The sequence below is a fragment of the Manacus candei genome, unplaced genomic scaffold, assembly GCF_025592945.1.
Source record: "Manacus candei isolate 608988 ecotype Guabito, Panama unplaced genomic scaffold, ASM2559294v1 h1tg000023l, whole genome shotgun sequence".
NCBI classification, from domain to species: domain Eukaryota; kingdom Metazoa; phylum Chordata; class Aves; order Passeriformes; family Pipridae; genus Manacus; species Manacus candei.
In genome coordinates, this window is record NW_026138071.1 from 123,321 (window position 1) to 144,803 (window position 21,483).

General features: G+C 37.0%; 1 protein-coding gene across 1 annotated transcript in view; it reads right to left on the reverse strand.

Annotated features, from left to right (window-relative positions):
- Positions 1-21,483, reverse strand: part of CCDC93 (coiled-coil domain containing 93) — a 39,226-nt gene that overhangs the window by 2,640 nt on the left and 15,103 nt on the right. Inside the window, exons 10-21 of the mRNA XM_051788070.1 lie at positions 21,144-21,194; positions 20,018-20,104; positions 15,727-15,843; positions 11,379-11,441; positions 11,113-11,186; positions 10,477-10,558; positions 9,179-9,250; positions 7,980-8,051; positions 7,603-7,711; positions 4,385-4,467; positions 1,880-1,917; positions 419-503 (exon numbers count right to left, since the gene is read on the reverse strand). Of these exons, the coding sequence (XP_051644030.1) occupies positions 419-503; positions 1,880-1,917; positions 4,385-4,467; positions 7,603-7,711; positions 7,980-8,051; positions 9,179-9,250; positions 10,477-10,558; positions 11,113-11,186; positions 11,379-11,441; positions 15,727-15,843; positions 20,018-20,104; positions 21,144-21,194 (933 nt within the window). The remainder of the gene's footprint in view (positions 1-418; positions 504-1,879; positions 1,918-4,384; positions 4,468-7,602; positions 7,712-7,979; positions 8,052-9,178; positions 9,251-10,476; positions 10,559-11,112; positions 11,187-11,378; positions 11,442-15,726; positions 15,844-20,017; positions 20,105-21,143; positions 21,195-21,483) is intronic.

A 21,483-nucleotide genomic window follows, 5' to 3' on the forward strand; every position in this document is an offset into this window, starting at 1 on the left:
AAGACAAGGGATGGTTGGGACTCTGAGGTGCTGCTGACCTTCTTCAGCAGCAGAGAGCAGCTCCCATGAGCTCCAACTGCCTGAGGTGCAGCTCTGACTGCACCCACACAATCCAGGTAGAGGACCTCTCCCTGAGTTCAGTGACATTTAGCTCAAGCATTTAAATCACTACACTGCCAATAACCAAGTTATGGGGTATAAGCTTCCTGTCAGGTGTTATAACACTTCTGTTCTACTCTGTTCATTAACATTTAGTGGTGAGAAGTTTCTTATCAATGTGAAAAGAGATAATACTTGTTAGCTGCTTGCTTTATTTGCACCTCACATAATGGATCTCTCCACACACAGTTATTATCAAAGAGGCTTTGCTGAAATAACTCCCAGGTTCTAGCAAAGAAAAGTGAGAGGAGTCTCAGACCTTCATTCGATTCTGTTTGATGCCTTCTACAATCTGCTCCATCTGCCGTAAAAACTGCTCACGAGAACCAGAAGATGCCATTGCTCTGGAAAGAAAAAAATGTAACAACTGACAGGGATGTGAGACACCGTGTCTCAGCTACAAGCTCAATGTACAAAGTGTCTTGTACATTTAGCCACATCCAAGAATTCTCATTGCTTAGTGCTCTGTGTAAAAATTCATCTTTGCAATCAGTGATTTCAGTAACAGTGCAGCTCTTCAGCTGCTATAAGCTACCAAAGAGAGGGGAACAGACACTGCGGAGCTCATCACAAGTGTTGTCCCTCTCAGTTCCTTGTTCTCATGTGCTGTACAGAAATAAATTGCAAATAACTAAATAAAAGCATAAATTTTTAAGAAAAAAATCACTGTTATGAATGTTAAGGAAGTTAGTAGAGGTCTAGGAAGTCAGAAAATATTCACTAAGCAATTTCAGGCCCTAACAGGGAAAGCCTAGAAATCATTTTAGACTTTAACATATCTTAAACAGAGCAAGAAAAAATAAACCAAGGAAAATGCAATCCCCCGTGCACACCCCCCCAAAAAGCCCCCAGTCCAAAGCCCAGCTGTCAATTACAATATTGGTTTCTATTGTCTGGACAAAAGAATCTCATCACCGAGCAAAACAGATCTACAATCCCTGCTTCAAAGGAAAACATCTGAAATAGTAAATTCCTGGGTTTTGTTGTAATTATTGTGTTGGATAACATAATAGGAAAAAAAAATTAAAAATAATTCTGATCAAATACAGAAGGTCACAAGTGTATAGAAGAAAGTAAAGAGATAATTACTCTGAAAAAAAAAGCTTAGAATTTCATAACAGAATTATAAAAAGATATAATAGGAAGAACTGTTTAAAACTACTAAATGGCCATCTCCTCCCCCATGACTCTCTTGAATTGAACTGCTGTGACAAAAATTCCTAATGGGCTTTTGTTTCTGAAATCAAAAAGATCCAGAGAAAAATAAACATTGGCTGCATCACAGACTGATATTTGACCATGAACTTCCAAGGGAACCATGATTTTACATAAGGACTTCACACTATATCAAAACCTTTAAATACAGAGTTGTTTTAAAATAAACATGCCTGAAACATGTCCCAGTCTGATGTTTTGTACATAATATAATAACCACAACTTCACAAAATGGAGGAAAAGATTTAAATTAATGCCAGGAAAATTATGACGGAATTTCCACATCTAAAGACTCAGATATTAAAAACATACGTTGGCTATAAAAGTCTGGGGAATCATAGACTTGGAATTACCTAACCGGCTTAATCAGAATTAATAAACTATTTTATAAACCAGTTTATGATTATAAAACTTTAACAAATTTTTAGTCTCTCTAACTGATGCCCACCACCATTCTTCCAACCAATTCTTTGCCACTATAAAGAGATAAAGGACCATTACTTACTGATGGAAGTTATCATGAATAGAATTTAGTAAGTTAACCTGTGAATTAGAAGAACAAAAAAGAAGAAAATATACATTTGTCTTTTCTGGTATGAGTTCTCACAGACAATAAGATGAAACTTAGTTCAAAAAATTGACTATAGAGATACTGCCCTGAAAAGCAGCCAGTTGTATGAAAATCATCATAAGCTTTCTTTCAGGACAAAACCCACGATTCTTCTGATTAGTAAAATCTATTTCAGTGGTGGAATCACAGGAAGCAGAAGTAGGTCTTGAATCACAAACGAAATTTTTAATTTCACTGACACTCAATGATATCACTGAGAATTTTCTAGCACGATGACTTCCCAAACTAAAGCCATATGGTAAAATGGCCTGTACACATGTCCAAAATGTGTTGAAACACATTAAAATACCTTATAGGTACTGGCCTAGTGTTCAACAGTGACTGTGCACAAGCACATCACAAATAAACAGAAAAAACCTCCACTCTGAGACTGGAACCACACACTGTATTGTGATGAAGTAGCTCCACACAATCCTGTGAAGACTCACCAAGCAGTGCAAGCACAACAGGTGAATTCCTGCCCTGCTTTCATCATGCAGATGAGTATTACAGGTTTCTGAACTGCATCATTACTTGCTTTGCTTATATGTACTTTACAGGATGCTAGAAGATGAACTTGCAAAAGGTACAGAATGGCATTTCACTAACAGTGCACTGACTCAACACAAAAATAGCAACAGCATCACAGGACTATTTTGTTGCTTGGTATAAACTCCTCCAACTAATTAAACTATATTCAATATATCCCATGTAACCACCTTTGATTTTTGTCTTGTTTTTTTATGTACTGCTGAGAATATCAAAATTCAGCAACTAGCAATTAATGTGATCTTTTCTCTTGGCTTTGAATATATCTTGCAAGTCTCCTGTGATTCAGCCTTCCAAGCAGTTTCTCCTTTTGATGAGTGTTTGAAGTGTTCTGCATTAAACAAACCCAAGTGTAGCAAACAGAATCACCTGCCCCACTGCTGTGGGAAGCTGAACCCATCTCTCCCAAATTTAAAACCTTCCACCTGGATGAGACAGCAATAAGCACATGCATGGCAGAATCTGCAGGTGTTCCTGACCTTCCCTTGGAAAATTTAAACAAACAAATTCTGAACAGACTCCAGAGCAAGTATATTCCAGAAATCTTTGTGAGGTACAGATGCCAAAGGCATCTTTTGTACATTACTAGACAATATTTAATTGGTGAAACCTCAGTTCTCATATTAAAAGCGACTCAAGGAAATCTCAGTGATATTATACATTTAACTAAGTTAAGATGGTATCAGAAGAACAGTCAGAATTCTCCCTGTGAACCCCCAAAAAGGCACTGATTTATTTTGACAAGAGTACTTCCAATTTATATATCAGTGAAATAAATCTGCTCTGTATTCTGTTGCCTGTTGTTTATGTGCCCATTTCAAAAACAATCTTGGCGTGCTTTTAAAATTTGCAGGCTTGCCCTCAAAACAAAAAAAAACAAATAAATCCGTATTAAACTCTAACCTAGGGGAGAAGTCAAAGTAATAAAAATTCTATAGCTGCTACTTAATGTAGTTTTTTTAAGTCTGGTATATGACTCTTCTGAATGGAAAAAATGAAAACTACCCAACAAGTAGATTAGAATCAGCTACTTAAGGGAAGGAAATGGTTGCTTATGATCTTTGAAACCAGAGATACAGTGTCTTTACACAGTCAAAAATTTGACCACTGCTGTCTGTCAAACTAAAATATATCTAAGTAATGCAAAACTCACTAATCTGTTCTTATTTCATCAGAATAAACAGAGAAGCCTGAAGAATCAAAACATAGTTTAAAAGTAAAGTCATAATTTTTGTCAACTCTTGACAACTCCTTTTTCTCCATCTTTACTGAAATCAGATGTTTTGTCATTGCCAAAAAAGAAAGCTGAAATCACTCACTTAAGTTATGCCTAACAAAGAGGTGAACCCTGTATGGCTGGGAGAGACAAAAACCAAGCTGCTTCCATGAAAACTACTGTTCTGATACAGTAAAATCACCAGTGGCTTCAGTGCAGACAGGCTCAGACCCTGAGACCTAACTCTGATGTTGCTGACAGCAGCTGGAATTTGCTCTCCAAAGTTATTTCCTGGAGCATTGGTTCATAATAAAAGATATTGACAAAAACGAGAAAAATAGGGCAATTTGGACCTGTGATAACATGACAGAGATATTTGCTAATCAAATGTTACTCACGTTTTGTGAACACAGCAAGTGGTTTAAACATGGTGTACTAACATCAATTCTCTTACAACACAGACCATTTCCCCTCCAAGATTAGAAATATTCCTATGAATCAGTTGTTCCATTTTTATTTACAAAGACTGGTAACTCTGCTATGACAGGACTGAATATGGCGAAAGCCAAGTAAAAACTTTTTATCTCATTCTCCACAGATGGAATATTTAGAAAACAGTAATAACAACTTCTTACCTCCTTTTCCAAATATACTTTCTTATCATCCAGTGTATTATAAAGAGTAAAAAACTGCTTCGTTTCTTTGTGAGTTGCTGAGACTGCAAACAAAAAAAAAAAGGAGTAGAATAATAAAAGAACATGAGGCAAAATGAAATCTGTAGAAATACTTCATAGGTTTTATATAACATACTTTCCACTATCAATAATGGAACACAGTCTTTAATACACTGTGGAAAGATGTTCCCTCTGAATGTAAATCTCAGTAGGGTTTCCAGCTATCATCTTTTATAAGGACAAACACAGTTCAGTGTCTAAATTAAGCCTCAAATGCTGACAGTCCTTTATGGCAACATATGTTGGCACCATCAGCCTGTCCATCCTTTCTTCTCCAGCTTTACTCTTACACCACACAGGTTCCTGTGCTGCTCACAGTGGCTCTGGCACAGCTGTGGTGTTGGAGAGGCACAGGCTGGGCAGGGACAGACAGACAATCTGATAGTACTGTGTGGGAATAAGGTGCATTAGACTATATACTTCCAGCTGCACAGGTGCAAGATGACCAACAAAGCTTTTTCTGTTTCAAAGCCTTTTTTATCTTCTTAGAATCTATTCATGGTGATAGAATTAAATAATATTTTCTAGTTTAGGTGTTTATAGTAGATGTTGGTCAGAGCTCAGTGGGGAAGGTAAGGCTCAGCCATGCCTTCCCTTTGGGCCTACAAGGTGATGCCTGATACTCAAATCTGCTGAGTGCTCTTCTTTTCTTCAATGCCTAAGAAAACCCAAGATATTTGTGATTCCCAAGGAAAGAGTTCAACACAGAAAGACAGTCAGCAGAAATCATTAATATATTAAGTACTGTCTAGAAACCAGAACCTGGAAAAAAATACATGGGTTAAAAAAGATAAACCTTGGTGAAATCATGCTCATTACATCACACTCTAAAGGCTAACCAACTGCCATCTTTAAATAATACCTTTATGGAACTAATACACTTGGCTAAGCTTTTCAACAGAACCATTTACAGACAGAATGACCTCCTTCCCACAGCACAACCTCACTGAAACTTCCAAAATTTTTTTAAAAAATTCCAGCTTTTGATTTGTACCATCCTCTTCTCCAGCTGAAGCTCAGGAGCAACCCACAGCCCAAAGTTGTATGTCTTAGTGACAGAAGTTCAGCAGTGGCTACTTCTGCAGTAGGAGATGCTTGGGATCAAAGAGCTTTGTCAGTGTCACAGTACAAATGTGACATGTTCTGCTCATGCCACAGCCTCAAGGAACACACTGAGTACCAGGAGCCTGGAAACACTGAGGAAATCAGAAAAGCCTGGCACAGGTCGACAAATTAGTAAGGGCTGTTCAGTATGTTCCACAAAGATTTTCCAAAAGGTAAAATCATGTTGCAGCATGAAAAACTGCAGAAACACAGGCAACAGGCTTATGTCAAGTGTGGTCTCTTAGTTAGTCCGGGTTTTGCAGAACTGTTGCCAAATGGAACCAAGGCTTTTCCCAAACCACTTCCTTTGTGCAGCTCTTTCTGTTCTTGCAGCAGCTCTGGTAGTCTAGATTTTTTATGGATTCCATGTACCAGCTGAGAAAACCTCTCAAGATTTCCACTGGGCAGAATGTTGTACCAAGTTATGAAGCCTTATGGGCACACACCAGAACCCGTGTAAGGTATGACAGACAAAGAAGAAGAGGAAGAAAGAGCCAATTGGCTCATTGATTCTCTTGAAGCCTCAGCTTAATGTTTTCAATGAAAGAGGCTCTGTTAGGTAAAAAATAAAGCACTGAACATTGGAACTGAAAAGCATTCTAGTACAAAAATCATAAAATCACTAAGGTTGGAAGTCATCGCTGAAGGCTCTTGTCCAACACCCCTTGGATCAAGGTTCAAAAAATCAACTCTGAAGGTCATCTGAATCTGGCTAAATGAAAAGCCTCTACATAACTCTAAAATTACCACAATTCACAGAAAGACTGGCTAGAGATTGTCAGCTCACTTTTCCAGAAGCTTAGCCTGTATGACACAAGTTGCCAACACGACTGAGCACTCTGTTATCCTGAGTTACTACACATTGTACTATAGAAAACAAAGTCCCATAAAATTCAAAGCATCTTAAATCTACCACAAGCTGCACAAGTCTCTTTGATTCCAATCTTTCTGTACTTCCTATATAAATGAAGCTCAATCATCTGAGCAGGTGGATGCTCTGACTAGAGACTGAATTAATGCAAGACAACAAAGTTCTTTGTAGCTGGACCTGATTAAATGAACTGCATGGCACAGCAAAGAGGGGGGAAGAAGTACTGGATTTTTACTGACATCTCTTCCATGTATTGAGTTAGACAACACACATGGAAGACAGCACATGACTGTGTCACTAGAGATGCCTCACCAGGGCAAAGGATCTGGATCACAGTTAGATAACCAGACTGGAACTGCTCAGCCCTCAAGAGCTTGGTTCACACACATATTTAATAAATGCAGAATATCTTTAAAACATTAGCTAGTTCTTTTTGGTAGACTTAGTTTATGCTAATATACAAGCTCATTAAATATATACCAGTAAGCACAGTGGTCTGTTACCAGTTTAATGAACAATTTTGAAATTTTATTCCATTTGCATGTTCCATACCATCCATGCACAGCAAACACACTCCTATCCAAAAATTCAACTGAGCACACTTCCCAATTTTATAACTTCTGATCGTAGAAGCTAAAGACAATTTGTACTCTTTTTCTACCAAGATACTGCAGGATTTTACTAATCAAAAATTAAAGAAAACAGTCCCTTCAAGAGACTGCCTTTTCTTTGTAGTTCTTGACACAGTTTGGTTTAGAATCAGATATTTCACTTCAATGAAAACAACGAATGCAATCTAATGGTAAGGTAAATTAATTAAACACAACTCAAACTTACAGCAATCTCATTTGTCAATGGTAAATTAAGGACTTTCTAAACACATTGGTCATTAACCTAAACGACAGAACCTGTTGCAGACAAAATTTACTCCAGAGATCTTGTGCATTGAGTTTCACCCTCAGGAAAATTCTTAAAGCCCAGCTTATAAAACCTTGAAAATATGGTGTAGAACACGAATACCAAAAGACCCTTAAAATACCACAAAATTATTAGTGTTGTTGTTACATGCCATATGCTCAAAATGCAACTGCCCTCCTTTCAGGGCTTTAGCCTTCAGCAGGATGTTCCTGCTTGATATACATACCCTGACTGTAAAGTTCAATAAATCTCTTCTGATACTGTGTGAGCTCAGCTCGGCTGGGTACTTCATCAATCTTGCGCTGTAAAATGGCTATTTCTCTGTTTCTTCGTGCCTGAATAGAAAGTTAGGAGGGGAGAAAACAAAGCCTCTTCTTGTTCTCTTCTTAAAATGGATGAAGCCCGCCCCCCCAGCAATACTTTGTTACTAAATAATTTATTTTAAAAAAGAAAAGCATTGGCTGAGGATCAATTTTCTTTTTGTAATTGATTTGTGGCAGAAGAACTTGTTAAAATTAGAACAATGAAGAGAAGTATTAGAAGTTACAAGAGAAGAAAAATGTCAACAATTTCATACAAGTAAATTCACAAAGAGTTACTCACCAGTAACAGCCGGATCTTTTGAAGTTTCTCTTTCTCAGCTTGGTACTGCTGTTCTATGATCTTATTCGGCTCCTAGAATTTGAGAACCCAAAGCAATTGTGTATTACAGTAGCATATAAGAGCTGTAGTGCAAAAATGGGCAGACTGGGTTTGTTTTCTGTTTTTCTCTATCTTCCATTTAACGGTGCCCATAATGACATCACCATTTGCTGTTTTAGGGTTTTTTTTAACAATAATTCATAATCTGTATTAAAAACCTGACACATCTACTGTAAGCAAGTGCATTTAGCTAGCTTTTAATTTTTGATATTTTAGTTTAAGATTTGTCAATAGTATTTGCACTACTTTCCAAGAGTCGCACTTTAAATATGAATCAGAAGATTGTCCGTACCCTTCGTCTGAGTGTTTATACTTTGATTCAGTGGTGGGTTTAAAAATAAACAAGGCATCAGGAGAGAACATAAATCCTCTGACCCATTCAATATTTCCTGGATTGTGGACTTCAAGGTAACTTTTTCTTGTTAAAAAATTTAAGGTTTAGGTTTACTTTCTAATTTTTTCATGCTGTGTTCAGAAGGACAGCAGCATCACAGAACTTCTGATCTACCTCATCTCAGAGGCATGAATGTATCAAATGTTTACCCATGGAAAATACAAATCATTCAAGCTTTTCCTTTTCTGTTCATTCATTATTCATTGCCATCACTCTGGATGCAGTTGTGTCAAAGCCTAACTTCTGACAGCTGCTCACAGCATGCAATGTACCGAGCCACTGAAAACTCCTGCTTTCATCCTTCAAATAAACCCACTTCTAACGAAAAAACAACCAAGCCAAACATGCTTTCTGAGGAAGAGCTGTTTCTGTCAGAGATATGCACAGCTCTTAATACCCAGAGATTCTTCTCTGGTACCATACAGAAAGAAGTAATGCACAAAAGAACAAAGATGCACAAAAGCATCACTGAGTAGATCCCCATGGATCCTGCAAGAATAATCAAGAATGCTACAGCTGTTTCCAGAACAGGAATTATTTCTAGGATTATTAGCCTCATCTGTGCCTTTACCAGGGGGATATGGAATTTTTCAGATATTTCAGCAGATATTTTAATGCTTATGAGAATGTCACAAAAGTCAGAAGGACTTAAACCAACATTTCAAAACAAAATTTGTAAGTAAAAAACTTAGACATTTGCTATTACCTGTTCCTCCCCATCTTCCGCTGCTTCAGCTTTCAAATTCTCAATACTTTGTTGAAGTCTCTCCATTTCTTCCTGTAATACAAACAAAAAATGATGGGGATTTTAACTGAGACCCATTCTCTTAGCAGGGGAGAGCAGGGATCTTGCCAACCCCCACTAACAAAACTGCAGAGCTGACCACACATAGTTTGAACAACATTCCCTGCTTAAGGGTAAGGCATCCATTAATACTTATTACATTAAACTTTCTGCTTTTATCAAACACAGAAACAGATTTATTTTACTTGCAAATACACTAGATCTAGCTAAGACAGCTAATGAATGACATGGGCAGTGAAGCTGAAGAAGCAAAGCAATATTACAATAGCAGCAGAGTGACATGGGACTGTAAACATATGGCACTTGTAGAAATGAATGAACCTAAAGTTACTTGCAAGGAAGTTTCCATTACAATCCTTTAGAGCTTTCCAAAGGAGTACGTATGGAGAACATGAGGTTCTTATGCTCCATGTAGGCCTTAGGGCACTATTTGCTTCTTTTCATTCTATTAAATTACATCCACTATTGTTTGAATAGAAGGAAATGAAAACATTTCTCTCTGATCATATTTCTGGGCAGTCCATAAACACAGCAGTAAATAGGAAAGTGAAACAGCAATTAAGCAGTAAAACTGGAACACGTTCTGAAAACTGGAATAGCTCCATCTCAGTCTTGTCTCTTTTGGTGGGTTGCTCCACAGATAGGGGCCTTGATGAATACTCCTCTTTGGCACTTTGCCTCTCCTCAGGTCCCTGCTGGCTGCATTATCCAGGAAGAGATGATCCATTTCAGGCTGTGAATAGCACAGGTGGGTGCCTAGTACAGCCCAACCTCAAACTTACATTTTAGTATCCCTGTCAGCCCACCCCAGGTTGCTCTCAGCAGAATGGTGACGAGCAGGAGAAGAGTCAGAAGGGCCACAGCTTTGAGTAGCACAAGACAGATCTGGAGTCTAGGAACTGCCCTGTATTAAGGTCCGCCACATGAACTCAGCTGCCCTGGCAGCCCTCAGGGCAGGGGGCAGGTCCCTCCCTTTTGGTCACAGCCTTGCTGCAGATACAGAAACTGCCCATAATTCTGCTGCAAATCAAACTGGTGGCAATATTGAACATCAGCCTGAACTACCAGAACATGGGGGGTGGGGAGTGCGGGACAGATGACAGACAGCGACACACACAGCACAACAACAAATTAGGAAGAAGTACAATGCTTACTCACCAAGCTTTAAATTAATCCTTACATAAGACACTGGAACTTACCCTACAATGTGCTTTGAACTCTTGCTCCTGGCTTTTCAGGTTTTCATTCATGGCCACCAGCGCTCGCAGACTCTGTAATACGCTAAATTTGAAGATCCAGTAAATCATATTAGATTTTTAGTTTCTAATTTAAACAGATGGATAATTAACATATATTAGAACAAGCTTAGTTCTAAGTAAATTTCTAATAAAATCTAGGTAAATTGAAACCTCAAATACCACCACTGATATACCAAGGTCAAAATAAAGATGCAGTATTACACTGAGTATTTTGATGGCTTTGCTATGTTTTAACCTCATTACTGTGGAAGTTTTGAGAGACTCCTAATTAATTTATTTGAGATGAAGGCTTCAAATACGAACAAAATAATTCAAGAAGGCCTCAGCTACTTGTCAAATGTGTCTAGGGTTCTTCTGTTTTAAACACCTACAATTATCTTGAACTACAGACTGACACTTTTCATTCTGACTGAACACTATGGTAATGTTTTCCTGTCTTTGGAAAGCAAGCTGGAGAATTATTTAATTTTAAAATTTTAGTTATTTGTGTAGGTTGATAAAGGAAGAAACATTGAATGATTCATTTTAAAGTCATTATTTTTCAAAATTTCAAAGGTCATAAAGGAAGAAACTTACCTAGAATCTGCCTGGGCTTCTATTGTTTCTAAGGCTGCCAATTCCTTGTCCAGTTTTTCACTGTAACTCTTAACCTAAGGGTTGCAATTAATAATAAACTGAAATACACTTCCACACATGAGTCATGCTACTTAGCTTTCCCACACCATGGGATTAGTGAGTTAAGCTGGCAAACACCTTCACCATTTAATACATTCTTTCACACACAGAACTTCTTAAAAGTATTTCAGCTACAGTCAGCACACAGGAAAACAAACAAAGATTACCTCAGCTAATGTCTTTTTTGCTTCGGTACATTTTGCCTGCAGATCAGTACATTTAGCTTGCAACTGTTATGAAAGAGAAAGAAAAGATTTTGATTCTATATTCACACTAATTACACCTGTAATGCAGAACAGCAATATCTGAGCTGTTCATGACTGTCTCTTAAACAACAGGTCAACTATCACAGACAGTCTTTTCTTGTCAGCTATTCCGAGAGCATTTGATTGCAAGAATTCTGATTGAATATTTAATTAATGACAGCAACATTTACCACGTGACCTTCCAGATAAAGTCCCAGAATAAACAACAGATTGTACAAAATATATGGCAACAGAAGGGTAACTTATTGCACAGAACTCTGTGAAATTACTCGAACTTATTTAGCCTGGTTATACCAGCCTAGTTTCACACCAGGCTAAGAAGAGAGTCCCATTTTGTACTTCTCCAAATAAGTCAGGGTATACCACATGTCCATACCAAATAAGCAAGCTGGTTTATGGTTTTCTTTTGTGTAACTATGGAAAGTCTAATAAGAAGGTAGTTAGCAAAATGCCAGCGGATATTTCACTTGTAATAATTTACAGAGGCTAATTTTAGAAGAGCATCCTTCTTTAAAGTCCTTATGATTTAAGATAACATTGCCAATAGTAACAACAAAAACGGGCCATGCGTTACAAAAGTGGAGCAGAAGTGAGCAAACAAAAACCACACATGTAGCTCTGTTTCACTTCCCTTCATGCTGGTTTAGTTTGCTGTTCACAACACAGAGCTGTGATTTAATGCTCCACTCATTCCTTTCCAAAGCTTAATTTATATTAAAAAAAACCCTTTTTAATTGTTTTTCATAACTTTTCACCAATAATTCACCAATAGACTGGATTCTAACTAATTGAAAAAGTTTTAAGCCTGCAGTCCACATCTCATGAAAACTGACATAAAGATTAAAGAGCTATCTGTTATGAGAAATCCTGCCAAAACTTACTACACTATTGACGCTGGAACTCCATAAACATTTTTAAAAAGGTGGGGTCTTGACTGTCACTGATTTCAAACACTGCCTTTGGCAAGTAGTAAGAGAAATTCAGCCAGGAAATTTTTACTTTACTAAAGTGATAAAAGGAGTATATTTGGCTAACAGCTGTCAGTACATTTTTTCCCCACGTATAAACAGCACTGAGACTGTTATGTACTGAAAACAAGCCACATAGAATTAAAGGGTCCTCAACTGTTAAAATGGCATGAAAAAAGACTTAGAAAATACTTAAGTTTTCCTGTGAATTGTGAAGTTTGTTTGGCAGTTCAAAGCAGATCCGTAATGAAGTAAGAACTCTACCAATTTTGTGTGGTTTACAACCAGGGTTCCTCCTCATCCTAAACTGCTTTCTGATTCTCAACAGCACATGGAAAACAAGCAAATACATTCATTCATATACCAGGGAAACTGGCAAAGGAAATTGCGTGCACAAGGCATGAAAACGTAATCCCCACAACATATATCTAGTTAACAGACATATTCTGTATTACTGATCCAGGAGCCAGACTATGCTCAAATTCTCTGGAATATCAGAGTCATCTGCTACAGACAAAATGCTTTTGAACACTTCAGTATATGAGGCTGCAGACAGACTTTGATGGATCCTTTCTGCTTTCCAGATCATAACTACACAACACAGGAGAGCTGCAAAAGCCACCCATGACTGCTGGGCTCACTTACCAGCCTCTCTTACTGTTCAACTAGGCAAGAAAGATCAAGGGAACAGCACGGCTGGAGAGCTGTGCTAGTGCACATCTGCACTTTTTGAAACCTGAGCTAGCTGTTGCCATTTCCTAGTGCCACTTCTCCTCCACAACTGTACCCAGGCTGTCCTCCTCAAAATTAAGCCTGAGCTAACTGCCCACAAGGGAATGCAAGGGCAATGTAGTGTTCTAGAAAATACACACCCTCAAACTGAGCATGCCTCCAGTATGACTACAGATGGAGAAAAACTACAGATGGTTGTGAGCTGTTGGACACAACCAAAACCTGTAGATTTGTAATTAGAACTCAATTAAACCTGAGCAAGTCTACCCTCTTTTATAACAGGACAGTGCTACATCATTGCCAATCATGACAACAAAGCTTCTTACCTGGAACAGGTTTGCTCAGAGCACATGCTGCAAGTGCCTGCATCTGTCTCCATTCTACAATATACACACACCCTACATCTCTGTGTCCCTTCACATGTACGTGTCCTACAGCCTTTGTGGTTTAAAAGAAGAGTTAAAGTGTGACACAAATGTACTGCAATGACTTGGGATACACCGAAATTCCCCACTTCTGAAATTCCAAACATCTCATTTTGTAATTTGTGTTTCTACTTCAGAAATTAACTTCAATCAAACACAGGAATCCACCAGGATTTAACTGTCTGTAAATCCATACTATGATTCTGAAAGCCCGACACTTCAGCCTATATTTAAATGCTAGGTAGTGTCAATACTTTTCTTACTGACAGCCATCATCCTGACAGGACACCAAAGTTATGTTTGACATAAACAGACATGGAAAATTCATATTACCAAAATGTTAAAAGAATATAAACTCAAGTAAAAAAACCCAAAACACAAACAACCTATATTTTATTTCATTATATAAAATAACGTCATAATTATAGTATATCATAATACTTTCTAATATTTGCCTCTAGAGTGAAGAAGAATTGTGATGGACATAGTTTGCATTCAAGATATAGTGAAAACAATAATTGTAGTGTTATTGACAATTAAAAAAATGCTATTTCTAACAGATAGGTATGCCAGAGGGCAACATGAACAGATATGCATCAGTTTAAGAAGAACAAAACTAGTTTGGCAAATTCCAGAGGAAATGCATTCTAATATTGACCAGTCAAAACACTGTCATACTCTACCCCTCAAAATTCTTCTTTTCTGCAAAATAAATCAAGAAGAACCTGCACCGGTTCTTAATAAAGCTTTTTATTAATTTGGAAAAAAGAAGCGAGAAATAAAGAACAGGATAGGCAATTAATCTTTCAAATGTGTTGTGCATAGGTTTATTTCTCCAGTTTTATTTAAACTTAGCATCACTTGAAAGTTAGTCAGAGACTTCAAGAAATGTTTCACAGCATATGCTTTACTTGAAGGAGATTTAAGCCTTCAATGGATAAACAACCTTTAAATAAAAGACACTATTGCACTGTTAAAGACTATTTTATTCTAATTTTATAAATAAATAAATGAGTTAAGTCTGTAAGTGGCTGAGCAGGAAGACTTAGAATCCAGTGCTTCCATAGCTATCCCATAGAAGGCAAGGCTTTCCAAGCTACCCTTCTTTTACCTCTGTTGTTTGTAGGACAGAACATAACACCGTCTCATAAAATGTCTCATACAGACACCTATCTATCAGAGCCCCTGTAACCCAACACTGAACAGATAAAACCAGTTAAGATGTAAGGTTAAGGCGTTACTGACAAGAGCAGAGCAAATCAAAACAAAAAGCAGATGAAGGCTGCTAAAGCAGTGCTGTACTTGACAGAGCATCACTCACAGGAGTCACCGGCAACTCTTTTTCCTCAAGTACTATTTATTTTTTTGGCAAGCTCTTCCAATTACTGACTCTGATGCAGTATGTTTTCATCAGATTCTGCAAGCTAAAGATGGCTCTGATTACAGCGGTATGCATAATTAAAAGCAGCATTTCAGTAATGACATAGCTTTTCCACTTACACTTTTCTGTGTTTAAATGGCAACAGTATAAGTAGGTTGAAATAGAGGAATAATGGAATACTTGCCCCTAGTTATAGATATTAAAAAAACATCACTCACAAATTCAAGAGCCTTTCCTTCCTTAAAAAAATGTGAAAATGAAAATTGAGTAGTAACTTGCAAAAACGTCCACAAACAAACCAGCAAAACCCCCACCTTGGTGAGACAAGCTGGTTCATATAAAGGACAGGAAGTGCTAAAAGTAATTTATAACATATTTTAGAGTAACTTCCTAAATTGTTTCTTAAAACTGTGAAAACAGCACATTCAACACTGTAGCTAACAAATCAAACAGTGATACTCTCTCTGTTTTTCCCTGAAAGACACGCAAAAAGAGGAAAAGCATGTTTTGATTAGCTAGCCCCCTCCTCACAGACAGGGCTACACAATTTTTTAATATAAAACCAGCCACATTTTCTTAGTTATAAATGTGCAAGCAAGACATTCAGAGACGCTGAAATGAATGTTCAGCATGACAAATTGCCGGTACAGAAGATAGCTTGCAAATCTTTTTTGGATAGCAACAACTTTGTGACCAACCACATTTATCAGAGTTTTCTTCTTTATTACACACACAATACTCACCTCTTCCAGGAGCTTGGTTTTTTGCAAAATCTGCTTGTTCAGAGATGCTACCTTCCTTCTGTGTTGTTGGGCAGCTCCAAGCCTTTCTGGTCGCTCCTCAGCTGAAAGCTCAGATTGCTAAAATAAACCATAACAACAGCCTTTTGGACCTCACAACATTGCTTTCTGCTTCTTCAGAAGCTCATGAAATACCAAAGTGGGACACATCTATGACTTTTCTTATCTAGAACTGCACCCCACTATCCAACAGAAAGAATGACTTACCAATTTTTCTCACACCAAGATAAGGAAGTAGCTGAACAATTGAATTATATTCCAAAATTTACAGGTAAAGTAAACTAAAAATTAAGTCAAGTGTCCTGGTACAGGTGGAAAATAATACAGTATATTAGAAGACAGACATAATTTTTTGGCATCAACATTACAGTTAAACCTGGTAGATTCCTTAAACAGAAAAAATATAAACATGCTAAAAACTACCTTAAGCCATGATATTTACTGAGCTTGTTGACTTGGAGATGCTCTACACCCCAGTAAGCAGATCCAGGACTTTCAAAGGCCTTGAACAATAGTGTATTTAGATTCTGAAATAGAGGCTTGGATGCATCTTGATGCTGAATGACAACAACATACTCAGTGTGGTAGATAAAACCCACTGAGTGGTAAATGTTTTTTGTGTGTGCACATGTACTGTTGACACCAGTCTTTGAGAACTACTCAATCCAGCCTGCAATGCCAAGGAAGTGTCTCATAAATACATAATGAAGACAGCAATCTGGATCCAGTCTCCTATTCTCTCTGAATAGTGAAAGCAAAGCTGACAGAAACATTCTTTACCAGAAATAACATTTATAATAGAAATTGTATATTTGCAGTAGACAAAAGAATGATTAAAATCCTGTGACAGCCTGATGTCTATGGGATTATTTGCCTAGAAATTATTTGTAACTTTAGAAAGTCCTCTGTTTTGGTAATTTGCTTCATGCACTCATACTTCTTTTTCTCAATTAATCCATTTTCCAATATTTCATTAGAAAACCAGTTAATTTTTAAGTACTTCAGGTGCTAATTTACAGTCTGTCAAAGACTTCAATACTAAGTGCTCTTTGAATAATCACCAAATATTGACAACCACTACAACGTATAATCACCCAAAATGCTGCAAGAAGTATGACATACTCTTCACTCATATTTGGTCCTGGTTCCACTTTAGGCATACAAGTAAACAGCTTAATTTTAAATGAAAATAAGAGGCAAAATCTGTCTTACTCTTCACCATTTTCTATGTTATTCAATTTGAAGAGCAGCTTAATGATTTGTTGTACTTTTACATCCACAACACAAAAAGACCAATTCTGACTTCTTAACCCAACAATTCACATATTTTCTCTCCCTTTGTCAGGAAAGGAAAAAATGCCTATAAGCAACACCTGTAACACAACTATTCAAGAAATACACACTCAGACTCACTTATTTTTCTCATTCTTTAGTCAAATCACATTCCCTCATCCTGTCATGCATTCCAAGATCCCATCTTTCTCACCATACATTCAGCATATCTTATATGCATAACATGCCAATTGAGAAAACTGGAAGTGCAAGAGAAAAAAACATGAGCTAAACCAGTCCAAGACTGATGTTTTCAAAAACAGTAAAACCCCATACAGTACAGTTTTGGTACAAAAAAAAAGGTCATGTGTTAAGAATGAACTGTTACAGCTTGCTTTTTGAAAATGGGAAATAACCATCAATATAATGCAGAGGTTTCTGCAGAGAAATCCTTCTGGTCTGCAAATGAAAAAGCCACGGATAAGCCTCATGCAGTCATAGTGGGCTAAGGATCCACTCTGCAGCAACACTATAAAGTTATTGAGGAATTAGGTTCCAAGTTGTGGAGAAAAATCCATCTTTCAGCACAGAAGGAAGACAGCACAAAGCATAAGAGCTAGTTTGCTTTCGACCTTGTTGTTGCCTGGAGCAGCAGCTGCCTTTTGAACACAGTTTAAGAAACCTGTATCTGAGCACTAATGTTTCTGACTGTTTAAGATTATCAATTTGCTACTCTATCTTGATATATGAACTTCAATTACACGTGAAAAAAAGGGATACATGGATACATCCTTCAACTTTTCTGTGAACACACATTATCCCCACCACTAACAAGTATAGATTCACTTCTGTATTCTTCCCTGTTTCCTGCAACTGCTCAATTGCTCTAAAAAGATTTAGCCAATTCAAATTAGTTGAACATGAAGTGTTATTAGCCTCATTTTGTATGATAGAATTTGATAAATTAAACCACATTATTAGTTACGCATGAGGATCACTAACCCATGGCAGCTCAAAAACTGGTAGCCAAAATACATGGTTAATTCTAGACTTTCAGAGCCTGTCTCCCACAGTTCATATGTAAAGCTTCTGCAATTAATGTTGTTCTTTATTATGAGACTCTCACACATATATGCTATAAACTAATAATTAAAGAATTCAAACATTACTCTATAGAACTTTACAAGGGTTTTAGAGTGTTTCCTCAAGCCAAAAAAATATAAAAATATCCAATTTATTATCTGCTTTGAACAACAAACCCTAACCAAACTAAAAGGTTAAAAATTTCATTGTATAATACTTCTACTGACTGTATAGGGAGCATAAAAGTTTTTGATATAGGATTCTAGAAATCCTAAAATATGTTGAGTCAACTTAAGATATAAGTAACTTGCAAACAGCACCTAAAACTCTTGAAGAGTATTCTCCTTTCAGGCATTTTTGAAGGAGGTAGTTTTGACACAGCACTACTCTACTTTTAGTCATTCTCTCACTTTACCAGGGAAGAAGGTTTTGCTCCTATTCTACTCCTAGCAAAATCACTTGTTATTGATCACTGTAGTTGTAAATTCTCAGTAAAATCAAAATAATTGAATAATAATTGAATAATTTGCCTTAGAAAGCTGGTGATGAATAGACAGATAAAAGCCATGTTAACGATTTTCTGTCAGTATTTTTAGAAAGTGAGGAATGATACCAAAATCCTCCCTCCAGTTTACTCAGTAAGTTAACACAGCAGCAGAATGGAGGGGCAAATGCAGAAAACTGTATGCATTGATCATCTGCAAAAATGCCTCTTGTAAGAAAGGTCCTGGCACATGGCAACATCAGATCTAGAATTTTGTTTGTCAGCTATCTTCACTGGGCCTGTGGATTCTATTAAGACTCTGGTAGACAAATAAGCACTGCTGCATTCCTCAGACTGGGTTTAGTTACAAGGGGTTAAAACTATTAACGTTATATCCAAACATTGCTGAAGCTTCAATAAACTGTTTGATAACATCCTTGATTCTTTTTCTGATGCATGAATATGTGCACAGAAATTTATTTTGTTTTATCACATCCAATAGTTTTGAAAAGTGATCTATTTTTGGTTTGACTCAAATCAGTTCTTACTTTCCAGAGTATTAATCATTGTTCTACTATAATAGTCAAGGTTCTGCTGCCTTCTCGCAGAACAGAAGAAATGTAACATTGAAATATGACCCTTGGGCTTCTGTTCTTCCAATTCTTTATAATAAAGAAAGGCCAGGAATTTGCTATAGACTCTGTTGAGCTATAGGGTTTATCTCCCAAATGGGAAAGGTCCATACCTCATATGTGTCAACAAAAGGGAAGAAATATGAGAAAACTATTGGACAAATAAGAGTGACCTATAACTCATATCTGGCAGTGATGTATTGTATGGATTAATTGCTTGAAGAGCCAGATTTTCTTTTCACATTACAGTAAAAACAATCACAGTTGAACACAATAAATGGGGCGAATGTGCACATTTAATTGCCTTGACTCCTTAAAGCAACAAAGGTTTGGGTTTGATGAGACAAGATTCAAAACTAGAGACCCAGGGGATGACAGAATTGGAGCCCAGTGCAAGCAAGATCTCAGTATATGAAAATCTGAGTGGAAGAGGAATAGATTTTTTTCTGAGCAGGCCCTCAGAACTGTATTTCTGTGCTAAACACTGAGCATTTTAAAATGTATTTAGAGTTTAGACCTGTAATTTGTATAGGTACCAACTCGGGTCCTTCTTCCTTCACAAAAACATTTAAGCAGCTGCTTAAACTCAAATTACTCATACATCTCTTTAAAATACTTCCCTGAATTCTGGCTTTGGTGCTATCCACAGCATAAATGAAGCAGCATGTTTCAAGAGAATTATGGCAATTAAACTGGAAGCTAAAGGCCTAAATTAACAAGCTATTGAACACAATGTGGTAAAACGAAATCAGGTGACACTTACCTTTTCAGCATATTCAGACACTATTTGCTTGATCTCATCTGACTGGAGTCCAACAATCTGGCCAACTGTGCTTGCTGTCAGTTTTCCCTGCAATTGTGTCAAGAATATGTTTGGAGTTTTGGAGCTGCCTGTACTTTTTACATGACAATTTCCACAAGCTCTAATTTTAACAGAAATTTATAAAATTTTTACACTGGGTAAAAATCTCTAATCAGAAGAAAAGTCCAGGAAACATTCCACCCCTCAAAGTCAACTTTGCTAATGGAAATTTCTCATTTAAAACCTTTCAGCAAATTTGAATTCAGATTTCAGAAACTTAATTTTGATTCTAATCTCTATACTGAATTCTACATTTGCAGTAATAAAACTCTAAGAATGCAGGCACGTGCAAGAATGCACCTTTCAAACTGCATGCTTGTATAAAAACAGTTTTCAAACAGAGCTGAATTCTACAATGGATTTCAGTAGAAAGCACGTCAATCAACTTGGAGAGCAGACTAATTACTGCCTTTGCTTTTGTGACTTCAGCATAAACAGAAACAATTTTTAACAACTGTATTTCTTCCTATTCCTCTCACCCAGAAATCAAAATATAAGGATTGACTACAAGTTCCATTATATCATTAAACACAACCAATTAAGAAAACAAGATACATACCCAGTATTACATATCCAGTATTTTCAGTATCTTAGACCAACATTGTTGTTTCTAACTATTTATCAGTGTATTGAAAAGCACCTTGAAAGGCACAGAATTTTCCTCCACTCTCCCCAGCAAAACAATTCCTCCTCTGCATAACGTCACAAGATGAATAAAGTAAGATCATACTGCATCTTGGGCAGCTGCACAGTGATGTCTTTCCTTTGAAATTCTCCTTATAGAAACCATTTGGAAGAGGCACTAATTTATATTGTTGTTACCATTTCAAGGCAACTGATGAATGCATCAGCCTCCTAAAAATTACTGTCTTTCTAATTCAACCATCTTTTATTGCACTCTCCTTATGAAAGTTCAAATGCAGTCATTCCAAGACTTCATACCTGAATCAGTAATCTGATTTTAGGAATAACTGCCACAATCAACCATAATTTAAACAAAGCTGTATCAGTTTTAAATGGTACTCACCTCTTCTGTTGCCATTGCAGCCATTCCAGTCATCAGAGTTTTAATGCGAAGCTAGAGTAAAATAGGAAGATTTATACGTAACAATTTAACTTCTATTATTTAGCTTTTTTCTGCCAGGGACACATCTATACAATCAGTATCATACAACATGTGTATTTTAATGCATGTAATGGGGCACTAAATCTATGAAAGTTAAAGAAGAGCTGGCTAAGAAAATTCCTTATAACAGTACACATTCCCTCAGATTATTCAGCTCCACTGTCAACCAAAACCCAAGCTTTTAAAAATGCTCCAATTCCAAAACAAAAATTGAGTTTTGGAGTATTAAACACCTACAAAC